The 24,458-nt window shown below is 44.3% G+C and overlaps 1 protein-coding gene across 1 annotated transcript; it reads left to right on the forward strand.

The window, feature by feature from the left end:
• Positions 1 to 675: 675 nt before the first annotated feature.
• On the forward strand, positions 676 to 23,908 carry AMD1 (adenosylmethionine decarboxylase 1). The gene is made up of 9 exons (XM_055136430.1): positions 676 to 1,177; positions 16,974 to 17,060; positions 18,045 to 18,171; positions 20,091 to 20,193; positions 21,466 to 21,508; positions 21,730 to 21,874; positions 21,965 to 22,057; positions 22,134 to 22,289; positions 23,214 to 23,908. Exons 1-9 carry the CDS (start codon positions 1,068 to 1,070, stop codon positions 23,352 to 23,354), a joined length of 1,005 nt encoding a protein of 334 aa, XP_054992405.1. The 5' UTR covers positions 676 to 1,067; the 3' UTR covers positions 23,355 to 23,908.
• Positions 23,909 to 24,458: the final 550 nt, after the last annotated feature.

Below are 24,458 nucleotides of genomic sequence, written 5' to 3' on the forward strand. Positions count from 1 at the left end.
CTGGCTATTGTGTAAAAAACGGGTCGAGGACGGCGTTCGCTTCCACATCGGCTAAGGCGTGAGCAGAATTAAAGCGCCTTCTAATCCGACCTGGGCGGCGTGTGCGTCACGGACAAATGTGGAGTTTGAATTCCCGGCTGCGTGCGCCTCCGAGAAAACACGCTTAAGAGAATGGCCCAAGGCATTCTCGGCCATCACGGTGACCGCACAGGACCAAAAAAAAATAAATAAATAAAAAAACCCCCACCACACCAGCCCAGCAGGGGCCACCGCCCCCGCCGAACCCCGGCAACCCTGGGAAGGACCCAGCCTGTGCTAAGCTAACCAGTTATTTCACGCAGCGCAGCAAAAAAAAAAAAAAAAAAAAAAGCCCTTCCTCACTGGGTGCCCACTCATCCTTCCCCTGCTCGGTCGGCATCCTTCGGCCCCGGAGCCGTCGTACCCCGCCGGAGAAGATAGCGCCGTCTCCCGCCCCCAGGGGACAGCGCGAACGCGAAGCCGAACCGCACAGCGGCGGGCAGTTCCCCGCGCTCCCAGCAGGCCAGCGGCCAGCCAGCCGCAACGGGGCGGCGGGTGACGGACAGGCCGCCGCAGCTATGAGAGGCAGGGGCGGAACCTGACGTCACTTCCTATCTCGTCGTGGGGGGGCGGGGGGCGCGACGGTGTATATAAAGCCGCTGCTCACGCAGTGCTCTCGCTTCCACAGTATGGCCGGCGACATTAGCTAGCGCTCGCTCTGCTCTCTTTAACGGGGAAACAGCGGACTACAAGAGACTGAACTCTAATCTGCCTCTTTCCAACAGACTCGTTCAACTTTCGCTCACAAACACACTCACGAAAAAAGCCGGGGAAATTTTATTAGTCCTTTTTTTCTAAAAAAAAGTTAATATAAAATTATAGCAAAAAAAAAAAAGAAAAAGGAAAAAAAAAAGGAACCTGAACTTTTAAGTAACACAGCTGGAACAATCCGCAGCGGCGGCGGCGGCAGCAGCGGCGGGAGAGAAAAAAAAAAAGATTTAATTTAGTTGATTTTCTGTGGTTGTTGGTTGTTCGCTCGTCTCACGGTGATGGAAGCTGCACATTTTTTCGAAGGAACCGAGAAGCTGCTGGAGGTTTGGTTCTCCCGGCAGCAAGCCGACGCAAACCAAGGATCTGGGGATCTTCGCACCATTCCAAGGTGGGTGCTCCGGGGTGGAGTGGGGGTGGGGGGCAGGGCTCGCTCGCCCACCGTCGGCGCTTCCCTCTCGTCAGGCTGTTGCCGGGGCTTGGGCCCCGACTTCACGTCGTCTCAGGTGGTGGGTGGGTGGTGGGCTGCAGTTTGCCGGGCGGACCTGGTTCCGGCACCCTGAGAGGAGGTGGGGGGGGTCCCCCGGGCGGAGGGAGGCGGCCGCGTCCCCGCCGGGCCCGAACCGGAGAGTCCCGCAGCCGTTGCCACCGGGCGCTGCCCGCGGCGGGGGGAGGGGAGGGGAGGGGAGGCGGCCACCGCGTGCTCAGGTAACGTCCCCGGCGGGCCTGCGGACCGCCAGGGGAAGGGACCCGTCCCTCGGCACTTGCTGCCCAGGTAGTTTGCCCCGGACTGGGCTTTGGATGGGGGCGCTGGGGGGGGTTGCGCGTGTTCTCTGTCGGCAGGTGTGGCTCGGCGGGCTTAGTCAGGCGCTAATTCGGGCGTGTCCCCCCCAGCCCCCACCCTTCGGGGCCGTGGAGGAGGGCGCGGGGCCCGGGGCCTGGCTGCGGGGCGCGGCGGGTGCGGGCCGGCCCCTGGGGCCCGGGGCTGCCGAGCTCGCCGGCGAGGCCTCCTCCCGGCCCGTGGGCGCGCTGACAGCACGGGGCGCCGGGGATTGGGCGGGAGCCGGTGCTTGGCGCAGTGGCGGGGGGGCCCAGCAGCACCACCGCCGCCGCCGCCCTCCTCGCGGGCTCTGCACCAAAAACCCCGTTTCGGGGCCGGCCCCCGGCGCTCCGGGCCGCAGCCGGCTCGGGAGCGGTCCTTTGACCTTGGGTTGTGTAACCTGTTTCCCAGGCCGCGGGGGTCCGGGAAGCGGGGCGGACTCAGAGCGAGGGCCCGGGCGGCGAGCTGGGACCGTGAAAGGCTTGCAGGAGCAGCCTGCGAAGGAATCTGGGGGGGAGGGGGCCCGGCTTCCCACCTCCGACCCCCCCCACCCTCGCGCTTCCTCCCTCCACCACCACCAGGCAGGCGCCGGCGAGCGGGGGCCCGCTGCGGCCCGGAGCTGGGTGCCCGGGGTCGCGCCCGAGAGTCGAGCCCCGGAGCACGCGGGAGGGAGCGGGGCCTGTGCGGCGGGGTAGCCCCGCCGCCCCGCTGCCGCCTCCCTCCGCTCCTGCGTGCTCCCGGAGTGCGAGTGGCGGTGCGGCCGAGGCACCCGCGTGGCCGCTTCATTGAGAGGCGGTGGCCAATGAGCTCTCCCGGGCCCCACCGAGCGCCTGGCCCCTGGGTGTGGGCCAATGGGCGTTTCAGGAATGCTGGGCCGCGTTCGCTGCTGGCCCTGACCAGAAAAAAAAAAAAAAGAAAAGAAAAAGCGACTGAAGAAGGGAATCCGGGCGGACACGTGCTTCGCCGGGGACCTTAAGGCAGAGATCTTTTGAAGCATGCCTAGGAAAAAAAAAAAAAGCACGCCTTTAGCTAAAAATGTCACAGCTTCTCTTTCTGTTTCTCCCCCCCCCCCCCCACCACCACCACCTTTGTGTGACGCTTAATGCCTAACTGGCACCCTTAGCATAGCACTAGGCTGTTTGTGGGTTTTTTTTTTTTCTCCCTCTAATATGTTTTGTGGGTTTTTTTTTTTCCCTCTTTAATCACTATAGGAAGCTGTTACTTGCAAAAAATGGGGAAGCTTAGAATTGCCTCCATTTCGTAGGGGGAAAATTCCCAGTGTCGGGTAATATGCCTTTGGTGGAACGGTTGTAATCGCATTATCTAGGAAGTCTTGGCACAGAACAACTCATGACTTAGGAACTGTCTTATTAAGTGAATAACAAATTGTTTTACTCCGGTACATCACATGTTACCAAGCATATTTGTAAGAAGACCTTAATAGGGGCTCAACAGGCATAAGTGCTTGCTTTACATGCGGCTCCCACTTGTACATGGTGAGCACATGTACAAGTAGTTTTGGGAGTGACCCCAAAACTACTACAACAGTTATTCTTACAGGAAGAGGTGTTTTCCTGAACAAAAATTCTAGAATTAAACTTAGGTTTCTTTAGTAAAGGTTGAGTTTCCTGAGTGAAGGTGTGAGAAAAACTTATAAGGAAACTTAGTCTTAGCTTCGCTCCGTGTGTGTGTTGCTAGGAATTGAACCCGAGACCTTGCACATTCCGGGCGACTAATGATTCCCTTGTGGCTCCAACCACATCCTGACACTTTCGTTTGTTCTGTAATCAGGTTAAAGTAGTATTGCTACCCCAGTGTCAAAAGTTAAGCTTTGAAGGACAGAATATATCTTTGAAGTCTGATTTAGTACTGTATATTTTGTAGAAACTTAATTTCATTAAACATTTATTTCGACAGTTTAGCATATTCAAGCTGTTGACAGCAAGTAAGAACTGAAAAGTTGGTTTTAACTAAGAAGCCCATTACTCATCATCCTCAACATTTTCAGTGACCTGTCACATGGATCTGATGTTAGTTTATTTACTGAGGGTTTAAAAAAAAAAACCTAGAAAATTAATAGATGTTAGGTCATTTAAAAATCCATTGCCTATCAAGAAGACCCACCCACAGGATACTGCTTTCTGAGGAAGGTTGCAGGATCCAGATACCTTGAAAGACTCAGTCATTTAACACAAAATTAAAATGGCTGAGTGCATGATTTGGAATGTTAGATTTGAATTGAAACAGCATTTAATTCTGCTGTTTCCTCATCTCTGAAACGGAGACTTTGGTACTCACCTCTTGGAGTAGTTGAGGATTAAGTGGATGAATAGGTTTAAAGTGTTTTGAGACATAGTAACTACTGTTTGAATTAGATGTTAATAACCTTTTTGTGTTTGCCCTTGGACACTTTTCTTCCTTATTTCTTCTCTTTTTCCAGTAACCAGAACAGAAGAAGAAATATACCCGATTGTAGTCCAAAAGGGGAAGTAAAGGAGATAAAGCCCTGGGGAATTTTAGCTTGCTTCATTTTATCCTTTTGCTTAAAAGTAGAAAACTTTGTAGTGGTTTTGTTTTTGGTTGATACAAAAAGGCTACAATGGTGATTGCCAGAGAAGGCAATATCTGCTCCTAGGAGTAGGTGCTAAGCGTTCTCTCTCTCCCCACACCTCCCTAGGGGATGGTGGGACAGTAAGTTTAGGAACTTCTGACCTAGATAGGCCTTCTCTCAGGTCCATTCTATTTAAAATGTAAGTAGACTTATAACTAGGGTTGTAAGAGTTATAGAAGCATAAAGACCACATTTAAGTCAATTACAGTTTATGAAACAATGTAGGAACATGAAAAGGGTTACATAGGGGCTGAGGAGCCTGCTCAATGGCAAAGTGCATGCCTCACACAAGTGTTCTGAGAGGAAACATTGGAGGTGTTAAAGGGAAAAGCTTTTTCTAGGAGACAAGAAATATGGGTCAGTGATGGAGCATGGGTCATGAATTTGATTCAAGGTGCAAAACACGCAGAAAAAAAAAAAGGCCAAACTAGAAAACCTTTCCCCAAATGATCCAGATACTAGAAATAGAAAATCTGAATGGACCTCAAACTATCACATCATGAATTCATACCATAAAGAAAACCCTAGGATCAGAGGTAGAGATCTTACCTTGCATACATGAGATGTTGTTGCAGTTAACATCTGCCATCTCCAAAAAACAGTCAAGGGTCAGATATCTTAGAACACACAAGGAAGAGATGATTCCTTTTTTGGTTCTGGGCTAAGTGCTTAACCATAGCAGGGCTTGATCACGTGCCAAGGATCAAACATACAGAGCATGCACTCAGCCCAGGAAATAATTAGTAAAGGAGACACTAACCAGCTTATTTTAGTATTAACATAATTGATTAGAAATCTTGACAAATGAAGAAACTTGAAGTCAGTTTTGCTCAGTTGTTAGAAGATAGTTTGGTAGTTTCTTTGGCTCTAGCCCCAGTGGTGCTCAAGGGTTCTCCCCAGGAGTGACCCCTAACTGTGCTCAGGTAAGCAGTCCTGGTGCCTCTGTGTGCCTGCGGTTTGCAATATAAACTCCTTAACCTCTGTACTGTATTTGTGTGTGGTCTGACAGTTTCTTAAATATGTCTTTCACATGATACAGCCATTTTAATGGCACCTTTATCCTGGAGAACATTAAATATTTGTTCATATTTGAGTGTCCATAACACTTTCATTTGTAAGAACCCCAAAGAGTGCAAATGGATAAATTTTGAGGTGGGCTTAAAAAAGAATAATTATCAATAATAAAAACCAAATTGTTACACTTAATAATTGTTGTGGAATGAAAAAACTACGCATTTCTAACAGAAATAAATGCATGCTGCACGCATACTGATATGTCAAACATATTAGTAGAATTTGATTCAAGTATACTGCTTGAGAATTTTGTAGGTTACAAAGGCATAAAGGACCTTTTAGGGATTTATTGGAAATGAAGTCTATCCCTGGGGTTCATTTTAATGTAATTGTCAAAATCTTTGTTTTTGAGCCCCACCAGGAGATACTCAGTGCTTACTGCTGGCTCTGTGCTCAGGAATTGTACCTCGTGCTGGAGGTGGGTTAATCATACAGGATACTGGGATGGAACTCCAGGTTGTCCATGCCTGGCAAGTGCTCTGCCCACTGTATTATCTCTCCAACCCCCATCAATCTTTTATTGATGAGCGAGGTCCTCACTAGCATTCCCCAAGGGACCCTCAGACCTTCCTTGGGTAGTACTTGGGCATCCAGGCAGAGGCAATTCAGCCTTGGGATCCTGTGGGGCCAGGAATGTCACAGGAAGATCAAACCTGTGCACCTTAATCCCATGCCATCTTTTTGGCCCTCGTGTCAGAATCTTTTGAAGTGTAAAGGGGCTAGGGAGCACCACCAGAGTTCACTCTAAGCACATCCAGAAGAAGCCCCCTGAGCCCTGCAAGGTGGGGCCCCAAAACCAAAGACAGGCAGTGTAAATAAGGGATTAGGATTATATAGCTCAGTAGTAGACCTTATGCACTGAACGTATGAGCCCCTGGGCCAGTTGCCAGTACTAATATAGTAGATGGGTAGATGACTCCAGGGAGATTTAGGGCTCTGTATTGGTCACTGCCAGGAAGAGTAAGTAGTCTTAAAACAAAAATTACAGTTTAAGCAGTTTAAGATCTATAACTCACATGAAAATAAATGGGTGTGAATCTCCAATATTTATTTTGAATAGTAACTTTTATTTCTATGGGGTTTGTACCTCTTCCAACTCTTAGTATATTGCATTGTTAACTTAATTTACACCAAATGGTACTCGGTACTCAGGGATTACTTCCCAGCTCTTTGAGAGGGGTGGTGTCACTCCTGACAGTGTTTGGGGGAAGGGTTCTTTTTTTATTTTTTTTTGGGTCACACCCTGGTGATGCACAGGGGTTACTCTTGGCAGTGCTCAGGAGACCATATGGGATGCTGGGAATCGAACCCTGGTCGGCCACATGCAAGGCAAACGCTCTACCCTCTGTGCTATCCCTCCAGCCCCTGGGGAGGGATTCTTGATGGAACCGGTATCTCCCACATGAGCACATTCACTCTGGGTTTTTTGTTTCTGGTTAATGACCACACCCTGAAGTTTTTCCCAACTGAGAGTTTAGGTATTGCTCCTCCCAGCAGTGCCTAAGAGACTATGCAGTACCAGGGGATTCTATACAGTTTGTGTTCCAGCTCTTTGAGCTGAAAGAAGTTCTTACTGATTTATCAGTATGCTTTTGCTTTCCTTTAGATTGGAAGGAAGCCTTGTACTGGTATGGCTTGGGTTAAAGAATACTGATTGTCAGTATTATGGAGAAATGAGAACAGGTATATTCAAAGAGAATATTTTACAGAACGTTTAAATATGGACCTGAGGGATAATACAGCAGATAGGGCACTTGCCTTGGGCTGACCCATATTCAGTCCCCAGGTTTGATCCCCAGTGCCCCATATGGTCCTCTGAGCCTGCCAAGTGTGGCTGCAAAACAAAACAACCCAACACTTAAACTTGGAATGTGAAAAATCAAGAGGGAATGATACCTTAGATCTAACTTGCAGTTTTCCCTTAAATTTCTGGATTTCAGAAGTATATTGACTAAAAATCAATAAATATACAACAGCAGCTTTGCCAAAATGCTGGAACAAACAAGAGTCTCTTGCTAGAAATGACAGAAAATAAATTTCAGAGCCAGGGAGTAGCTTAAATGCTCTGTAGATCCTTTGCTTAGATTCTGTGTGCCCGAGCCCCGGGTATGATCCCTGGCTCTGGGTGGATCCCTGAGTACCACAGCAGTGCCCTCCACCCCCTAAGTAAACAGTGAAATCTGAATGAGAGGCTGGATAGTTTTTGCTCTTTCAGGATTAGATTGGCTTATTTTTTTCCCCCAGAATTTCAGACCTGATAATATTAACTGGACAGGGACATATTATTGACAGTTACGTGAAAATAAAAACTAAGTTTTTTGTTTAGGGATCAGGTTTATTCCTTGCTTTGCATGCAGAAATCACTCTGGTGTGCTCATTGAGGCGCAGTATGTGGGATGCCAAAGATTGAACCCTGGTCAGCCACTTGCAAGGCAAGCAGCCTACACACTGTACTCTCTCTCTCCAGTCCCCAAAACTAAAATTTCTGAAGTTAATGTTGTGCTAGTAATGTTCTGTTACTTTTCCAATTTTATAAGTAACAATACAATTTTTTATTACAGAATTAAGGGCCCTTGAAAAGATTTGCATTCCCAGAACTCATGCCATGACTACATCATTGCCAAGTTTTGCTATCAGTAATTTACGTTGAAGGAATTTACAAGTCATTGCCAGAAAACCTTTTAAAATTTGGAGTGGAAATGCTTCCTATTGAATTCAGCTTCTCACAACAGTTTTCTCTTTTCTTTTTAGAGGCCTACCAACAGTGGGGCTGGAGTGATAGCACAGTGGGTAGAAAGTTTGCCTTGCACGCAGCCGACCCAGGTTTGATTCCTCTGCCCCTCTTGGAGAGCCCAGTAAGCTACTGAGGGTATCTCGCCCGTACGGCAGAGCCTGGCAAACTCTGGTGTATTAGATATGCCAAAAACAGTAACAAGTCTCACAATGGAGACGTTACTGGTGCCCGCTTGAGCAAATCAATGAGCAACGGGATGACAGTGATAGAGTGATACAGTGATACCAACAGTGATCACAGGGATCAGGGATGTAACCTGGGCCTCTCAGAATACACTCTGTCCCTTGAGCCATACCCCCAACCCCCAAATCACCCATCATTTTAAGGACACATTAAAAACAATAATAAAGGGGACATAGACATAATTGTACTGATAATGACTTAAATTTTGGGTAAAATTTTAGATTGAAATTTAATTTGTGGTTTTTGCTTTTGGGCCACACCCCACAGCTCAGGGCAGTGGTGCCCAGAGCTTATTCCTGGCTCTGTGTTCAGGGATCACTCCCGGCAATGTTTGGGGGATCGTGTATGGTTCTAGGGATTGGACCCAGGCCACTGAATGCAAGGCAAGTAAGTGCATCAAGCCCAAGATGGAATTTTAATGCTATGATTATAATTAGTGTATTTTAGGTTGACTTATATGAACCAAAAAAGGGCAAAAGCTCTGGACATCAAAATTGCCCTTGGGAAGGATTCGGAGTCCTCCAAACTTAACTTTTGGTCCTCTGAATTTAACTTCTGGTCAGCCTTGGCTTATTTGGGTGGTTCTCAAAAAAATTTTTTTTAATTAAATTTTTTGGGGGAGGGGCACACTGACTTACCGTGGGTGGGTGGGGGCCAAGGAACACAACTGCTTCCAGCTCTGTACTCAGGGATCCAACCCAGTCTTCCTACATCCAAAGCATGCACATAGCTCTGAGCTATCTTTTTGGCCCTGTTGTTTTTGTGCTGAACCCCGTTGTCCTTCTGGACCATGCAATGCCTAGGATCAAACCCAGGGCTCCATTATGCAGGGCATGTGCTGCATCTTTTTGAGCTACCTTCTAGGCAAACCGTAATTTCAGGTTTTAATCTTTGGGATGCTTTGGGGAGAAGGGGATTTGGGGGTTGACTGCAGGGGCAGGGGAGATTGCTGAGATCAGGTGAGACTACTACCCTTGGCAGTACTGGGAGCCAATGGGGCAACTGAAACTACCAAATGCAGTATCAGTGTATGAAAGGCATCAAACTGGGGTCAGATGCATGCAAAGGAAGTACCTTACCTCTGTACTATCTGGCCTCCCTTAAAGATACTTGTGCTTTGTTTTTTGGTTTGAGCACCCAGTGGTGCTCAGAACTTAGTCCTGACTCTGTGCACAGGACCACAGAACTCACTTTTGAAGGGCATTGGGGATCATATGGGATGATGGGGATTGAACACAGATCAGCAACGTTCAAAGCAAGCACCCTGCCCATTGTACTATATTACATTGTACTATCTCTCTAGTCCCAAGATACTTTTGAATTAAAGGCTTGGATGAGGTGTAGAGGTAATGTAATTTGAATTGGTAAGGGAGAGTTCTGAAATGATGGGATATCAGCTAGGGTCACAAATGTCAAATAATTTGGGAGTGAGGGTTTTTTTTGTTGTTGTTGTTGTTGTTTGCTTTTTGGGTCACACCCGGCGATGCTCAGGGGTTACTCCTGGCTCTACACTCAGGAATTACTCCTGGCGGTGCTCGGGGGACCATATGAGATGCCGGGTCGGCCTCGTGCAAGGCAAACGCCCTACCTGCTGTGCTATCGCTCCAGCCCAAGGGGGTGTTGCTTTTTAATACAGGATGATTGCTAACTCAGTTTTTACTTAAGGAAACAATCCATTGGAAATTAAATTGAACTGTGGGTAATTTTGGTTTGGGGTGGTTTTCGTGTTTTTTTTTTTTTTTTGATGGTGGTGGGGATGAATGGAACTGTGGGTTTTATATATGCAAGGTATACTCAGCCACACTCTGCACTTACAGGCCTTTTGTTTCTCTTTTTTGGGGGAATCACACCAGGCAGTACTCTGGGTTTACTCCTGGCTCTGTTCTGAGGGATCATATCTGGTGGAATTTGGGGCCATATGTAGTGCCAGGAATAAAATCTAGGTCGTGATAAGGTACCTTGCCTACTGTGTCATCTCTTCAGTTTCCCATCGGCTTTGGACATCCACTGAACCGCACCAAACAGGACTTACCAAGAATGGATGTTAACCCATAAGGGTGGTCTTTGAGCCTGGGAGATGGCTCAAAGGTGCTGGAATACATTCTTTGCATTCACATTCCTGGGTTTAATCCCATTCATTCTGGCACTACTAGTCTTCCAGCATTGATGGTATAGCCCCCAAATCAGAGGATGTTCTTCTGGGGACATAGGCCTTCCATGCTCAAGGCCTAAATTCAAAAAAGTGTGATGAATAAAATAGCCATCTGCCAGCAGTATTCTTTTCTCTCATTTACTTTGTTAAATTGTGGTGAATAAGAATCCAACCTTGAAATTTTGCCGTTGTTAGTACATGGCATTGTTGTGCAACAGATTGCTAGAGCTATTTATTCTTTTTCAGTCACTTACTTGACACTAATATCCCTTCACCTGTTCTCGTCCTTAGCAAATACCCTTGTGAGTAAAGTCTTACCTACAACATTTCTATTTTGATTTAATCATGCACTTAAGAAACATAATGTTTCAAGATAACAATTACACTGTAGCATGTGATTTTTTTCTTTATAAGACTGCGTAATCCATTTGATGTATGCCATATTCTTTATTAATCACTTGGTGTGGACTTCTGGATCACTTTTACTCCCCCACCCCCCCCACACACACCATGAATAAAAATGAACATTGATATCCAATTATTTTTATCAGGTATTGAGTTCTCTTGGCTTTATACCCAGAAGTGGGAATACTGGATGCAACAGTATATTTTTACCAGCGGTACACAAGTAGGACAACATCCTTGCTAGCTTTGGGGGATTGCGAGCTGTGTGTGCGTGCGTGTGTGTGTGTGTGTGTGTGTGTGTGTGTGTGTGTGTGTGTGTGTGTCCATCCTGTACTGGGTGAGGGTTGGTTGATCCTAATGGATGGGTATTCTTTTGTGAACAGTGATTTTTAACATCTTTCCATGCTTGTTACTGGTATGTTTGTAGAGTTTTTGCCAATTCTTTAAAGTACATGGATGGAGGGTGGCATGCTTAGCAGTGCTCTGGAGTTCATGTGCTTGAGTTTGATTGAACCCAGGCCTCCTGTATGTAAAACATGTGCTCTCACCTGTTAAGAAGCCTGTGTCACCCTTAAATTAGGGTGGGGGAGAGTTAAAGAAGAGACTTCTTGCAAAAATAGTTTTAAGACTAGTGTTGCAGGTGTGAGAAGTAGAGTTTCACAGGCACCTTGCAATTTGTGCTATAGATCACCTGACTCCTAGCTATCTTCCCCAAGAGTTACAGATGACTTTGGGTCAATTGAGGACTGAGGGAGACTCACCTCAGTCACCCAAGGTTAGATCTGGTGAAATCTACAGTCACCTATGTGATATGCACTGGCCATACAAAGCTGCTTGTCAAGCTGCACCTGACTCTGCACTTGAGAACTGGTCCCCACGAGCCAGGTTTTCAAGGTGCCTTAACTATCAGCATCTCAAAGGAATGTGATCCTCCTGTCATTGGACTACTTAGGGTGAGGCCATTTCTTCTTAGTTCTATTTCCTAAAACAAAACAAAACAAAACTTCAATTACCAGGTCTGTCTTGTTTGCCTCCACTAATAATTTTCAGTCTAGGTGTTGGTATGTTTGGGGTGGGGGGTTGCCATCGTGCTGGTCAGGGTTTACTAATTGCTCTGCCCTCAAGGGTCAGTTTTGAAGGGCTCAGGACCATATATGGTACCCAAGATAGAACCCGGGTTGGCTGTTTGCTTGCTTTGCAAGTGCCCTACCTGCTTTACTATTATTTACTGCAGCCCTATTAGTTGGGTTTTTTTTTTTGTTTGTTTGTTTGTTTGCTTTTTTTGGGTCACACCTGGCGATGCACAGGGGCTACTCCTGGCTCTGCACTCAGGCACTCAGTAATTACCCTTGGCGGTGCTCCGGAGACCGTATGGGATGCTGGGGATCGAACCCAGTTTGGCTGCATGCAAGGCAAACTCCCTACCCGCTGTGCTATTGCTCCAGCCACCCCTGTTAGTTTTAGAACATAGCAGATACCTTCCATCATTGTTGAGCCTGTTGACTTTCTAATTTGTAGCTCTTTCACTTAGAAACCATTTAGAAAATGTCAGCTTTGTCTTTTTTTTTTTTTTTTAAGTTTAGGAACAAAGTGGGATACTTCAAAACCTTTCATTTTGGGACCGAAAGTATGTACAGTGAGGAAGGCACTTGGATGACCAGGTTCAGTCCCCTGCACCACATTAGGTCCCCTGAGCCCCACCAGGAGTGGTCAGTCCTTAGTCAGGGATCTCTGCTAAGTTCCGCAGGTGTGGCACAACCACCAAACCAAAACCCTTTCCACTGAAATGGGAGCTAGCAAATATTTTGTCAAGGGACAGAAGGAAATATCTTTTTGCAAGTCTGCGCTTACCTACTCCATTCTGCCTTGGGGAGAAAAGCAACCCTAGACTTGGTGTAAGTGAGTGGATACAAATTTAGTCTTGGTTTCCATCTCATTGAATAGGCATACTTTCTTTTTGTGTGTGTGAATCACTGTGAGGTACAGTTACAGACTTCTATGCTTACATTTCAGTCATTCAATGGTCATGTATCCATCCCTCCACTAGTGCCCATTTTCCACCACCAGTGGTCCCAGCATCCCCACCCCTCCCCCCACCCCACCTCTGTGGCAGGGCATTCCCTTTTGCTCTCTCTCTCCTTTGGGGTGTTGTGGTTTGCAATAGAGATATTGAGTGGCCATCATGTTCAGTCTATAGTCTGCTTTCAGGGTGTGTCTCCCGTCCTGAGTGGATCCTCCTAGCACCATTTAGTTGGTGATCCCTTCTCTAACTGAACTGCCTTTCCCCCCAGTATGTGAGGCCAGCTTCTAAGCTGTGCAGTAATCCTCCCAGTACTTATCTTTAATAATCTTGGGTGTTAGTCCCTCATTCTGTTACTTGATATTCCTCAAATGAGGCATACTCTCTTCTTAAGGAACAACAAAAACAATGCATGGAGCACTTGAGAATCCTGAAGAGTAAATGTTCGGTGAGTTGGAAAAGGAAACTAGTACTAAGTAAAACCACTGAAATCATTGTGATTTCCCATTTCATTTTTTTTCCTCTGGCATTTTCTGGAGAAAGAGTCAAAGACTACGAAACAAAAACAAAACAGAATTGCATACTAGGTGCAAAGAAGAAAGAGGTGAGGGGAAGGTTACTCTGGGTCAGAGATATTGGGGAAATCCTTATTTTGTTTCTGATTTTTTTTTTTCTTCTTTTGGGGAGTGGGAGTGGGTGGGCTTTTGGGCCATATCAGCAGTGCTTAGGGCTGACTGCTGGCTCTGGGCTCAAGGATCATTCCTGGTAGGCTCAGGGGATGCTGGGAATTCGACCATGTGCAGGGCAAATGTCCTACCCACTATAATATCTCTTTGCCAACCCCCCTGATTTTTATTTATTTATCTTTAACTATTCTTGTCCACTCAAGCAGTTAAACAGCCAGGACTAAGTTTCAGAGGGTTGGGGCAGGGGTGGGGATACATTTTGAAGAGAGAAGCTATGATCTCAGAAGTGAAAGAGCAGGGTGTAGGGAATGTAGGTTAAGTAGTAGAGCACTGGCTTTGCATGTGTGAGATACGGGTTTAGTCCCAGGCATCATGAAGGGAAAATGAAGAGCTGTAGAGAGTTTTACCTCCTCTTTTGATACCATATGTAGTCATTACAGCTTTATACAGTGTAGAAAGACAATACAGCTTTGGCATTCTAAAAGCCAGAGGACTAAGAGCCCTCGACCACTCCCTCTCAAGTCAGAAATTGGCATACAGAGAAAGAGTATTGAAGAAGTAACCCATAGCAGTTCTTGAACATTACCTATGTGGATTTTGACCTTAACATTTATGAGGCTTTGGATGGCATGCAAACAGGGCAGAACTGAATACCAAGGCAAAAGCTTTCTAACTGAACTGAAATCATACTTGGAAAGACTTGAACTCAAGTGGTGCAATTATGATTAGTTGCCTGTGAAGTATAATTATTAAAAATCAATATACTCCCTAGGATTTAAGTGATATTTAAAATTGTAACACCAAAATGTCCATGCAACTATGAATTACTTGACAAGACAGAAATTCTCAGCAGCTCTAAAAAGGGTGTAGGTCATGATTTAGAAGTGGTTAAAATTCTCAGCCAGTATATGGGGTACTGAGGATTAAACCATGTCAGTCATGTGCAATGCAAATGCCCTCCCCACTGTACTATCTCTAGCCCTGGTAAAAGTAATAATAACAACTACTTTTTTTTAAATATACGCTTCTTTCAGTATTACAGAAGAATTACCAAGAGCTTAAAACATTACTAGCTTTTAATCTGGTGAATTTAAACTGTTCCCTGAAATTGTGTTTATTTTGTTTTGTTTGGGTCACAACTACCTAGTGCGAAGGGCTTATTCCTGGCTCTGCTCAGAGATCACTTCTGGAAGGGCTCAGGGGACTGTGTGTGGTGCCAAAAATCAAACCTGGTTCTGCCACAGGCAGAGCAAGCAGCCTACCCACTGTGCTATCTCTGACCCCTGAAGCTATTTAAAGAGGCACACCAAAGAATTTCTTAGATCTCATTCAGGCTGTGTTATTGATTTCATTAACTCCCATTTTGTTATTGCCTGTACTGGCTATTTTTACTTTGTTTAGAATGGATTTTGGAGGGTTTTTGTTTCATTTTTTAATTTGTTGGCTGTGTGTTTAGCAAGATTTTTTTTTTTTTTTTAGTCACACCTGGTAATGCGTAGGGATTACTCTTGGCTCTGTTTTCAGGAGTTGGCTCCTGGCGATGCTTGGGTTACCATATGGGATGCTGGGATTGGACCTGGGTTGGCATGTGCAAGTCAAAGCTCTCCCCACTGTACTGCTGCTCTGGCCCAGCAAGGTGGTTGTTATTGAGCAAAATTTACTTAGGTGTGAGGGGAATGGAAGAGAGAGGGTGTGTGAGTGGTATTGCTATATATCCAGTATATCCAGAGTATAGACCCAGCCACTGAACTTTGCAACGGTGCCTGTCAAGGTGACAGAAGAGTAGGTGGGAGGGAACGTGGGAACTCAGGTGGAGGGAAGTTCACACTTGTTTGGGATTGGTATGCTCAAGACTCATCTATCAGTTACTTGGTCAACTATAATTCTTTAGTTAAACTTAAATGAAAAGATATATATGTGAGGGGAGAAGAGAAGAAATACGTGTTCGAGACAGAATACAGCCTTGAAGAACCAAGTTGAGATGGGGGCGAGGGGGGCGGGGGTGAGCGCCAGTGCCATGCCTGGTAATGCTCAGGGTAAGTTACTCTTGGTAGTGCTCTGGGAGACTATATGGAATACCAGGGATTGAGTCCAGGCCGGCTACATGTCAAGACAAGTGTACCCACTGTACTATCTCTCCAGCCCCTTAACTTTTTTTTTTTTTTAAGTTTTAAACAATGGCAGTTCTAAACTACAGGTTTAGAACTGGTAATATCAGGGATCCAACAACATGGGCCTCCATGTGAAAAAGTATGTGCTTAACCCCCTGTGTATGTGTGTGCTCGCTCTTTGGTTTTTGGGGCACACGCAACAATGCTCAGGGCTTACTTAGTCTTGGCTCTGCACTCAGGAATTACTCCTGGTAGTGCTTTGGGGGCCATTTGTGGTGCCAGGGGTTGACCTCAGTCAGTTGTGTGCAAGGCAAACAAAACATCCTACCAGCTGTACTAAATCTGTGGCCCCTGTGTGTGTGTGTGCACGCGCACACACACACACACACACACACACACACACACACACACACACACTCCTCCCCCTGTTTTTAACTTGTATCTCTTACTTTTTTTTTTTCTTTTTGGGTCATACCCAGCAATGCACATGGGAAACTCCCTGGCTCTGCACTCAGAAATTACTCCTGGCGATGCTCAGGGGACCATAGGAGATGCTGGGAATCAAACTCAGGTTGGCCGAGTGCAAGGCAAACGCCCTACCCACTGTGCTATCGCTCCAGCCCCTGTATTTCTTTCTTTCTTTAATTTTATTTATTTTTAATTTTTTGGCCACACCGTGCTGTGCTTGGGGTCTGCTCCTGGCTCTGCCCTTAGGGATCAGTCCTGGCTCCACACCATATGTTACTGGAGATTGAACCTGGGTCATCCTGAGTGCAAAGCAAGGACGCTACCCTCTGTACTATCACTTAGGCCCCAACTTGTATTTCTTTAGTCATTTATAAGTGAGAAGTAATGATTTTCTTTGGTTTATAGAACTTCTGATTGTTATCTATATGTGGTCTATTCATTTTTTTTTTTAAGCAAATTGCAGTTGTATGGCTTTCTGTTCTAGTTTACTTCTTTATTTTTCCCCTTCAGTCTGCTGCTACTGTCACAATGACCTGGGGTTCCTCATAGGCTTAGTTGTACTGCGTGCTAGGAATCACAAGATGATTGCACACACTGCTCATCAGATCGCAGTGTATCTGGAACTTCTTTGCACATGTGATACCAGACAGTTGATTTGCCAGGACAACATCACTGGGGTTCCAACTCTTGGCCTCACCTTTCAAAGACTGGCATTTTCACCTCTTGAATTAATCTCTCTGTTTCCAGGAATGCAATCTTAGTCACCATGAAAATTAAGCTTGGTGGTTTTTTTGTTTTGTTTTTGAGGGTGGACAAGTGCTGTTATGAATTAATCATCTTTTGTTGTCACTATTAAATAATAGATCCGAATGGGACATACTTTTGAAGGATGTGCAATGTTCAATCATAAGTGTGACAAAAACTGACAAGCAGGAAGCTTATGTACTCAGGTAAGTCCTATAAAGCAGATGTTGTTTAGCTAAGTGGTTTTGGTTTTGATTTGTTTGTTTTCGTATCCATACCATCTATACTCAGGAATTAGACCTGGATTGACTATGCAAAACAGGTGCCCTACCTCCTGCTCTAATTCAGCCCAGGAAAATCTTATAACCAAGTAGTGCACATTCTTTCAAAAGTATCTAGCTCCAATGATGTGGGGTGCTGGCATTATGTGAAAGTTAGATTTGATTTTTAAATTGTGCCTCTAGGGTCCAGAAAGATGACATAGTTGATAGGGCATTTGCCTTGCACATGCCCAACCTGGGTTTGATCCTGGCATTTCATATGGTCTCCTGAGTACTGCCAGGAGTAACCTTTAAGTCTTGCTTGGTGTGATCCCCAAAAAAACAGGAAACAAAAAAAATCGTGCCAGTAGCCGTAAAACTGGTTAATATCCCAGTTCCACAAATGGGGTCCCCTGAGCGCCTCTAGGTATGGCCCCCCCAAAATGATTATGTGATGATTATGCAGTAACTATGATTATGTGGTGAAGTAAGGTACTGTACTATCGTCTGTTTATGAGAAATTCTAGGTATAAGTGAACCTGTGGGTCAACTATAGATGCAGTGCTTATGATAGATATTCTGAAGGGCTTATTACTTTGAATAAGGGCATGGTGCCTTGTTTTTGGCAAATGAACATGTTTATCAGATGTTTGTGTGTGAGGCCCTAGGGATATAAAATCAACTATTCCATTTCTTATGTAACTTACTAAAAGAATAAGATGATTATAAAACTGAAGTGTGAGTGGGTGCTAACGATATAGGACAAAGTGTATAGATTTAGTAACTGTGTCCTAGGATACCAGTGGGAAGGAAAGTTTAATAGTAAAGGAGGTGTTGCTTAATGAGCTGTGTTTTATAGCTAGTTATAAGACAAAAGTTTGTATTGTGAATGATAGTCATAATGCATAAGTATCTTTTTTTTAACCACAGTGAGAGTAGCATGTTTGTCTCCAAGAGACGTTTCATTTTGAAGACATGTGGTACCACCCTCTTGCTGAAAGCACTGGTTCCCCTGTTGAAACTTGCTAGGGACTACAGTGGGTTTGACTCAATTCAAGTAAGTATAATATTTTTTTCTCATTATTATCAGGTACAAATTCATGTGTTTGATTTTGAGGGGGGGTGGAGGAGGAGTAATGTGTGATGCTTACAATTTGAAAGAATGTTCTGTGTTGCATAAGAACAGTGGAAAATTTGGAAAGAGCAGAGGATTGAGTGTGTTTGAAACAAAGAAATGAAGAAACTTAGAAACCTTGAGTGTTAATTCATTGTTTGCTATGAGTGGTAGAGACACTTAAGAAAGGTTGATTGTTAACTCTAAGTCACTATTGGCCTAAATTGTCACAGGAAATAAGAATTAGAGTGTTTCAACACCCAAAAGGAGAGAGAACAAAATGGAATATCCTGCCACATAATCGGCGTGGGGTGGGGGGATGGGATTGGAGGGTGGGAGGGATACTGGGTACATTGGTGGTAGAGAATGGACACTGGTGGAGGGATGGGTTCTCAAACATTGTATGAGGGAAATACAAGCACGAAGATGGGTAAATTTGTAACTGTGCCCTCACAGTGACTCACTTAGTAAAAAATAAATAGAGAAAAAAATAAAATAAAAAAAGAATTAGAGTGTTTATGTCAAAATCTTTGTGAGGAACAGTTTTTACTGAGTGGGGTGGGGAGTTATGGGCTCAGGGGCAGGGGAACATGCAAGGCTGGGACTGAACTTGGCACTTCTCTGTACAAAACATGTGCTCCAAACCTCTGAGCCCCAGATGGTGTATTTTATTTGGGAGGGTGGGGGTCAGTGCTGGGATCAGACCCAGGACTTCACATGAACAGGGTGACTGCTTTGCTTCTGAACTACATTTCTGACCCCATCTTGCTTTTGTTTGTGCCTTTATTTAAGGAGGGGACTGTGTGATGCCATAGATCAGTTTGAGGTACTACTGGCCATAGACCACACTTTCTAAGCTAAATGCACATTTTCTTCTAGGAAAAAATTACTGTTTTTTAAATTTGGTTTTTTTTTTTTTTTTGCTTTTTGGGTCACACCCAGCAATGCACAGGGGTCACTCCTGGCTCATGCACTCAGGAATCACCCCTGGAGGTGCTCAGGGGACCATATGGGATGCTGGGATTTGAACCTGGGTCGGCCGCGTGCAAGGCAAACGCCCTACCCGCTGTGCTATCACTCCAGCCCCTAAATTTGTTTTTTATGAGCATTTTTCTAATGCAGTTTTTACCTTACTGAATTTTGGGTCACACCTAGCAGTGTTAGGGAGTTATTCCTAGTAGATATGTCTCCCTAACCCTGGACATGAAACCTAGTGACATAGGTCCTGGTCCACTATGCTGGGCTTCAAGCCAGAGGGACTTAACATTTACTTTACTTTCCTATTTTGGGCCATACACCTTGCTTCTTCCTGGCTCTGTCCTGAGGTATCACTCCTGGTGGGCTTGGGGGATCATATGGGGTGCCAGGAATCAGATCTGCATCAGTCACTTGTGAGGCAAGCGCCCTACCCCCTGTACTATGTTGGCCCCCTCAGGGCCTCACACAAATGAGGCAGGAACTCTACAATGAGGCAAATTTCTTGCCCTCAGGGGCCTCCTCCCTCTTATCTCCAGGCATGTTGGCAGTGCTATGGATTGAATTTAATGTTTAGAAGGTATATGGTCTACCTCTGAAACATCTTAATAGGCTTCTCCACAGCACAGAAGTAGTTCTTTAAGCCATCTCAGATGATTAGAAATCTTACCCTCTCACACGGTGACCTTCATTTTGCTTTATTTGGCCAGCAAAACATCTACTCAACATGTCAAAGTGAAAGCATTGTTAATATCTTAGGGGAAATATTTGTGCGGACAATTATAGTTTTGTAAGCATAAAATTGTTACGGAAGAGGATAAAATTTTATGTGTGAAGTTAACCTTAGAGCTTTTTTTTTTTTAAGTTAACTATCTATCTTTTTTTAGAGCTTCTTTTATTCTCGTAAGAATTTCATGAAGCCTTCTCACCAAGGGTACCCACACCGGAATTTCCAGGAAGAAATAGAGTTTCTTAATGCAATTTTCCCAAGTAAGCTTCTTGTTGTTACTGTGTTTTTGTGTAAAGTGCTTGCTTTGCACTCTGCTGTATATGGCCTGACTATGGCTAGGAGGAGCCCAGAGCTTGTTTGGGAGTAGCACAAAAATTAGAGAAAGCAAGGAATTGATTACCTTCTAGAGGGGAGAATTTGTCTGTATCTAGCCAGTTGCTTTAATTTGCATTTTGGTTTCTATGAAGGATGTGGCCCCTTTATTCAGAAAAAATGCCCATGATTTCATAGACTTGTGTTAAAAACCTAAATAACAGTCTGTATAAAAATTGAGTCAACTTTAGAATGATCAGCATAGTGCCAATTTAACCAAATTGGCAAAATTTTTTTCTTTTACTAATTTTAGAACATTTTGAGCTTCAAGATAAGGGAACTATGGGTTATCTAACATTTTCTAATATTGCATTGTGTTCTCGATTAATTTTTAAATCCTACTCTTAACATTTTATAGATACCTAGAATGATTTAGTTACTTGACACAAAGTTACATGATTTTATTTTATTTTGTTTTTTGGGTTGCATCAGGTGTACTCAGGGCTTATTCTTGCTCTGCACTCTTGGATCACTACAGGAGGTTGGATTAAGCCCAGCTTGTAGCTGCCTGCCAAGCAAGCACCTTATCTTTTTTGTTTGTTTTTGGACTATGCTCTACAGTGTTCAGGGGTAACTCCTAGCTCTGCACTCAGGAATCAGTCCTGGAGAGCTTGGGAGACCTTTATGTGGTGCCAAGGATCGAGTACTGGCCTTGACTGGCTTTGTGACATGGAAGGCAAGTGTTCTGCCCTCTATAATATCTCTACAGCCCTTTGACTAAAATAGCTATAAAAGATAAGCCAGTACAACTTTTCTTATGATGATTAGGGGAGAAAAGAAAAATCCTACTTTTATTTTACCCGGTTTAAATTTTCCTAATTTATGATAGGAGTCAGGGCTGGAGCGATAGCAGCCTCGGGGCATTCGCCTTTCACACGGCCGACCCGTGTTCGATTCCTCCGCCCCTCTCGGAGAGCCTGGCAAGCTACCGAGAGCCTGGCAAACTACCTGTGGTGTAATCGATATGCCAAAAACAGTAACAATAAGTCTCACACTGAGAGATGTTACTGGTGCCCGCTTGAACAAATCGATGAGCAACGGGATGACAGTGACAGTGACATGATAGTCAGATAGTAGCCGTCTACCTATATAATAGTAGAAATAAGTCACTTTATCAAATGGACCTCTTAACATTTATTGCATTCTCTTCCCTTAAACAGATGGAGCAGCATATTGTATGGGACGCATGAATTCTGACTGTTGGTAGGTTGGATTCAGCTTTATGAATCTTTGGGTTTTTTGTTGTTTGATTTTTTTTTTCTTTTTTCTATAGAGCTGTACTTAAGGGCTTACTCTTGGCACTCTGCAGTAAGGAATGTACTACCCTACCTGTTATACTAGCACCCTGCCCAGTTTTATGAATCTTTATTATTATATGCTTTATTTAAAGTAAAACAAAAATTTTCCAAATTTCTTTTATGTAGGTACTTATATACTTTGGATTTCCCAGAGAGTCGGGTAATCAGTCAGCCAGATCAAACCCTGGAAATTCTGATGAGTGAGCTTGACCCAGCAGTTATGGACCAGTTCTACATGAAAGATGGTGTTACTGCAAAGGATGTCACTCGTGTAAGTATTGTCCATAGCAGTTCTACATTCTTCTTCTCTTTAGTTTTCCAAATTTGTTAATTCTCCACCACACCCCTCCTTGTCTTCCAGGAGAGTGGAATTTGTGACCTGATACCAGGTTCTGTCATTGATGCCACACTGTTCAATCCTTGTGGGTATTCAATGAATGGAATGAAATCAGATGTAAGTTAGATTTTTCATAAGAAATTCTTAAATATGCAGACTCTTTCCAGTAATAACACAAAATTATTTCTCTCAGGGAACTTATTGGACTATTCACATCACTCCAGAACCAGAATTTTCTTATGTTAGCTTTGAAACAAACTTAAGTCAGACCTCCTATGATGACCTGATTAGGAAAGTGGTGGAAGTCTTCAAGCCAGGAAAATTTGTGACCACCCTGTTTGTAAATCAGGTAATTTTATTAAAAGTAAAACCATAACATGAGTCATAATATGGGACGTATTCTAAGCTGAGTATATCTACCTAGCTCTTAGATACCTAGAGGTGCTGCTTATTGAGGTAACTGGTGAATAAGAAGCTTAAATATTCCATTAGATGTTTATTGGTTATCTGATTTATTATTTTTTTTTGGGTTTTGCACTGTTGTGTTTGGGGTTATGCTGTACTGGGGGTCAAGCCCAGAATTTCTGCATCCAAAGCATGCTCTCCACCCCTTTGAGCATCTATAGCCCCAAAATTATTATTATTTTTTTTTTTGGCTTTTTGGGTCACACCTGGCGATGCACAGGGGTTACTCCTGGCTCTGCACTCAGGAATCACCCCTGGCTGTGCTCAGGGGACCATATGGGATGCTGGGATTCGAACCTGGGTCGGCCGCGTGCAAGGCAAACGCCCTACCCGCTGTTATAGCCCCAAAATTATTAATACGACTTTTGGGGCAGGGGGCACCCTGCAGTGGTCAAAGCTTTCTCTTGGGTGCTCAGGGATCAATCCTAGCAGGGCTCAGAGAGACCATCTGAGGTTCCTGGGATGGAACCTGGATTGGCTGTGTACATAAGGCAAGCACCCTACCTGCTCTACTGTCTCTCTGGCGCATGAGTTTTAAAATTTTTATGTGTGGGATCAAAGCAGGGCAGTTACTCTTACTGAGGTATATTTCTATATCCTTTTGGAGTTTTTCTATCCAGTTTATCCTCTTTCCCCTGACAAGAATCTGAAGTCTGTAAAATTTCCCTCTCCAACTTGCCCATATTCAAAGCAGCTGAAGAATACAAGTACTCCAGTTTCCATTAAGTTGATCGTTTTAATTATTTTATTGTCATGACTATTTTGTTACTTCTGCATACTGGAAACATTAATGTTTATTTTCTTTCAGAGTTCTAAATGTCGTGCAGTGCTTTCTTCGCCCCAGAAGATTGAAGGTTTTAAACGTCTTGATTGCCAGAGTGCTATGTTTAATGATTACAATTTTGTTTTTACCAGTTTTGCTAAAAAGCAGCAACAGCAGCAGAGTTGATTAAGAAAAATGAAGAAAAAACGCAAAAAGAGAACACACATCGAAGGTGGTAGCTGCTTTTTAGATGTTGATACAAGGGGCCATGCTTTCCATAATCACCACCTCATAGTTGCAGAAAGCCCTAGATGTAAAGATAGTGTAATCATTTTGAATTGTATGCATTATTATATCAAGGAGTTAGATATCTTGCATGAATGCTCTCTTCTGTGTTTAGGTATCCTATGCCACTCTTGCTGTGAAATTGAAGTGCATGTAGAAAAAAACTTTTACTATATAAAACATTACAACACTTGTGAAAACAATTCAATTTGGTTTACGCACAGCGTAATATTTCTCCAGGTATCACCCAAAATCCCCCACAGACAAGGCTTTCGTCCTCATTAGGTGTAGGCCTCAGCCTAACTGTCTGGGACTGTTCTACTAAATTGCTGCCAGGATTTTTACATCCCGTTACCTCCACTTTCTAAAACATATTCTCTACTAATATTATTGAAATCAATTTCTACTTCATACAGATGTTTTTGCAACAGCAATTAAAAAGTTTTCTTCCGTGAGTCGAGTCCTCTTAAGAAAATTGATTGCCGTCTATTGTGTCTTACTATTTTAACATTGCTTCCTACATTTGTATTCCTTTAATGGACTGTTCTCCCAACCACGTTGTCTCCTACCCTCCTCCCGCCCCATCCACCCCAATAAAGCAATACACTATTACACTGTGGGTTTATACTAATCTTAAACCCCAGGATGGGGAGGGGTCGGGCCCTAGACTTCATTTTCATGGTCAAGAGATCTTTTTTTTTTTTTTTTTTTTTTTTTTTTTTTTTTTTTTTTGCTTTTTTGGGTCACACCCAGCGATGCACAGGGGTCACTCCTGGCTCATGCACTCAGGAATTACTCCTGGCGGTGCTCGGGGGACCATATGGGATGCTGGGATTCGAACCCGGGTCGGCCGCGTGCAAGGCAAACGCCCTACCCGCTGTGCTATCACTCCAGCCCCCAGAGATTTTTTTTTTTTTTTTTTTTTTTGCTATGGTCAAGAGATCTTGACCTTATTAATCAGCACGAGCTCTTACAAGGGCTGGATGATAGTACAGTGGGTAGGGT

The sequence above is a fragment of the Sorex araneus genome, chromosome 4, assembly GCF_027595985.1.
Source record: "Sorex araneus isolate mSorAra2 chromosome 4, mSorAra2.pri, whole genome shotgun sequence".
NCBI lineage: Eukaryota > Metazoa > Chordata > Mammalia > Eulipotyphla > Soricidae > Sorex > Sorex araneus.

Coding starts and splice junctions, on each gene's coding strand:
- AMD1 (XM_055136430.1), top strand. CDS start 1,068: ATGGAAGCTGCACATTTTTTCGAAGGAACCGAGAAGCTGCTGGAGGTT. Junction 1,178..16,973: donor GATCTTCGCACCATTCCAAG/GTGGGTGCTCCG, acceptor ATTAAATAATAG/ATCCGAATGGGACATACTTT. Junction 21,509..21,729: donor CGCATGAATTCTGACTGTTG/GTAGGTTGGATT, acceptor TCTTTTATGTAG/GTACTTATATACTTTGGATT.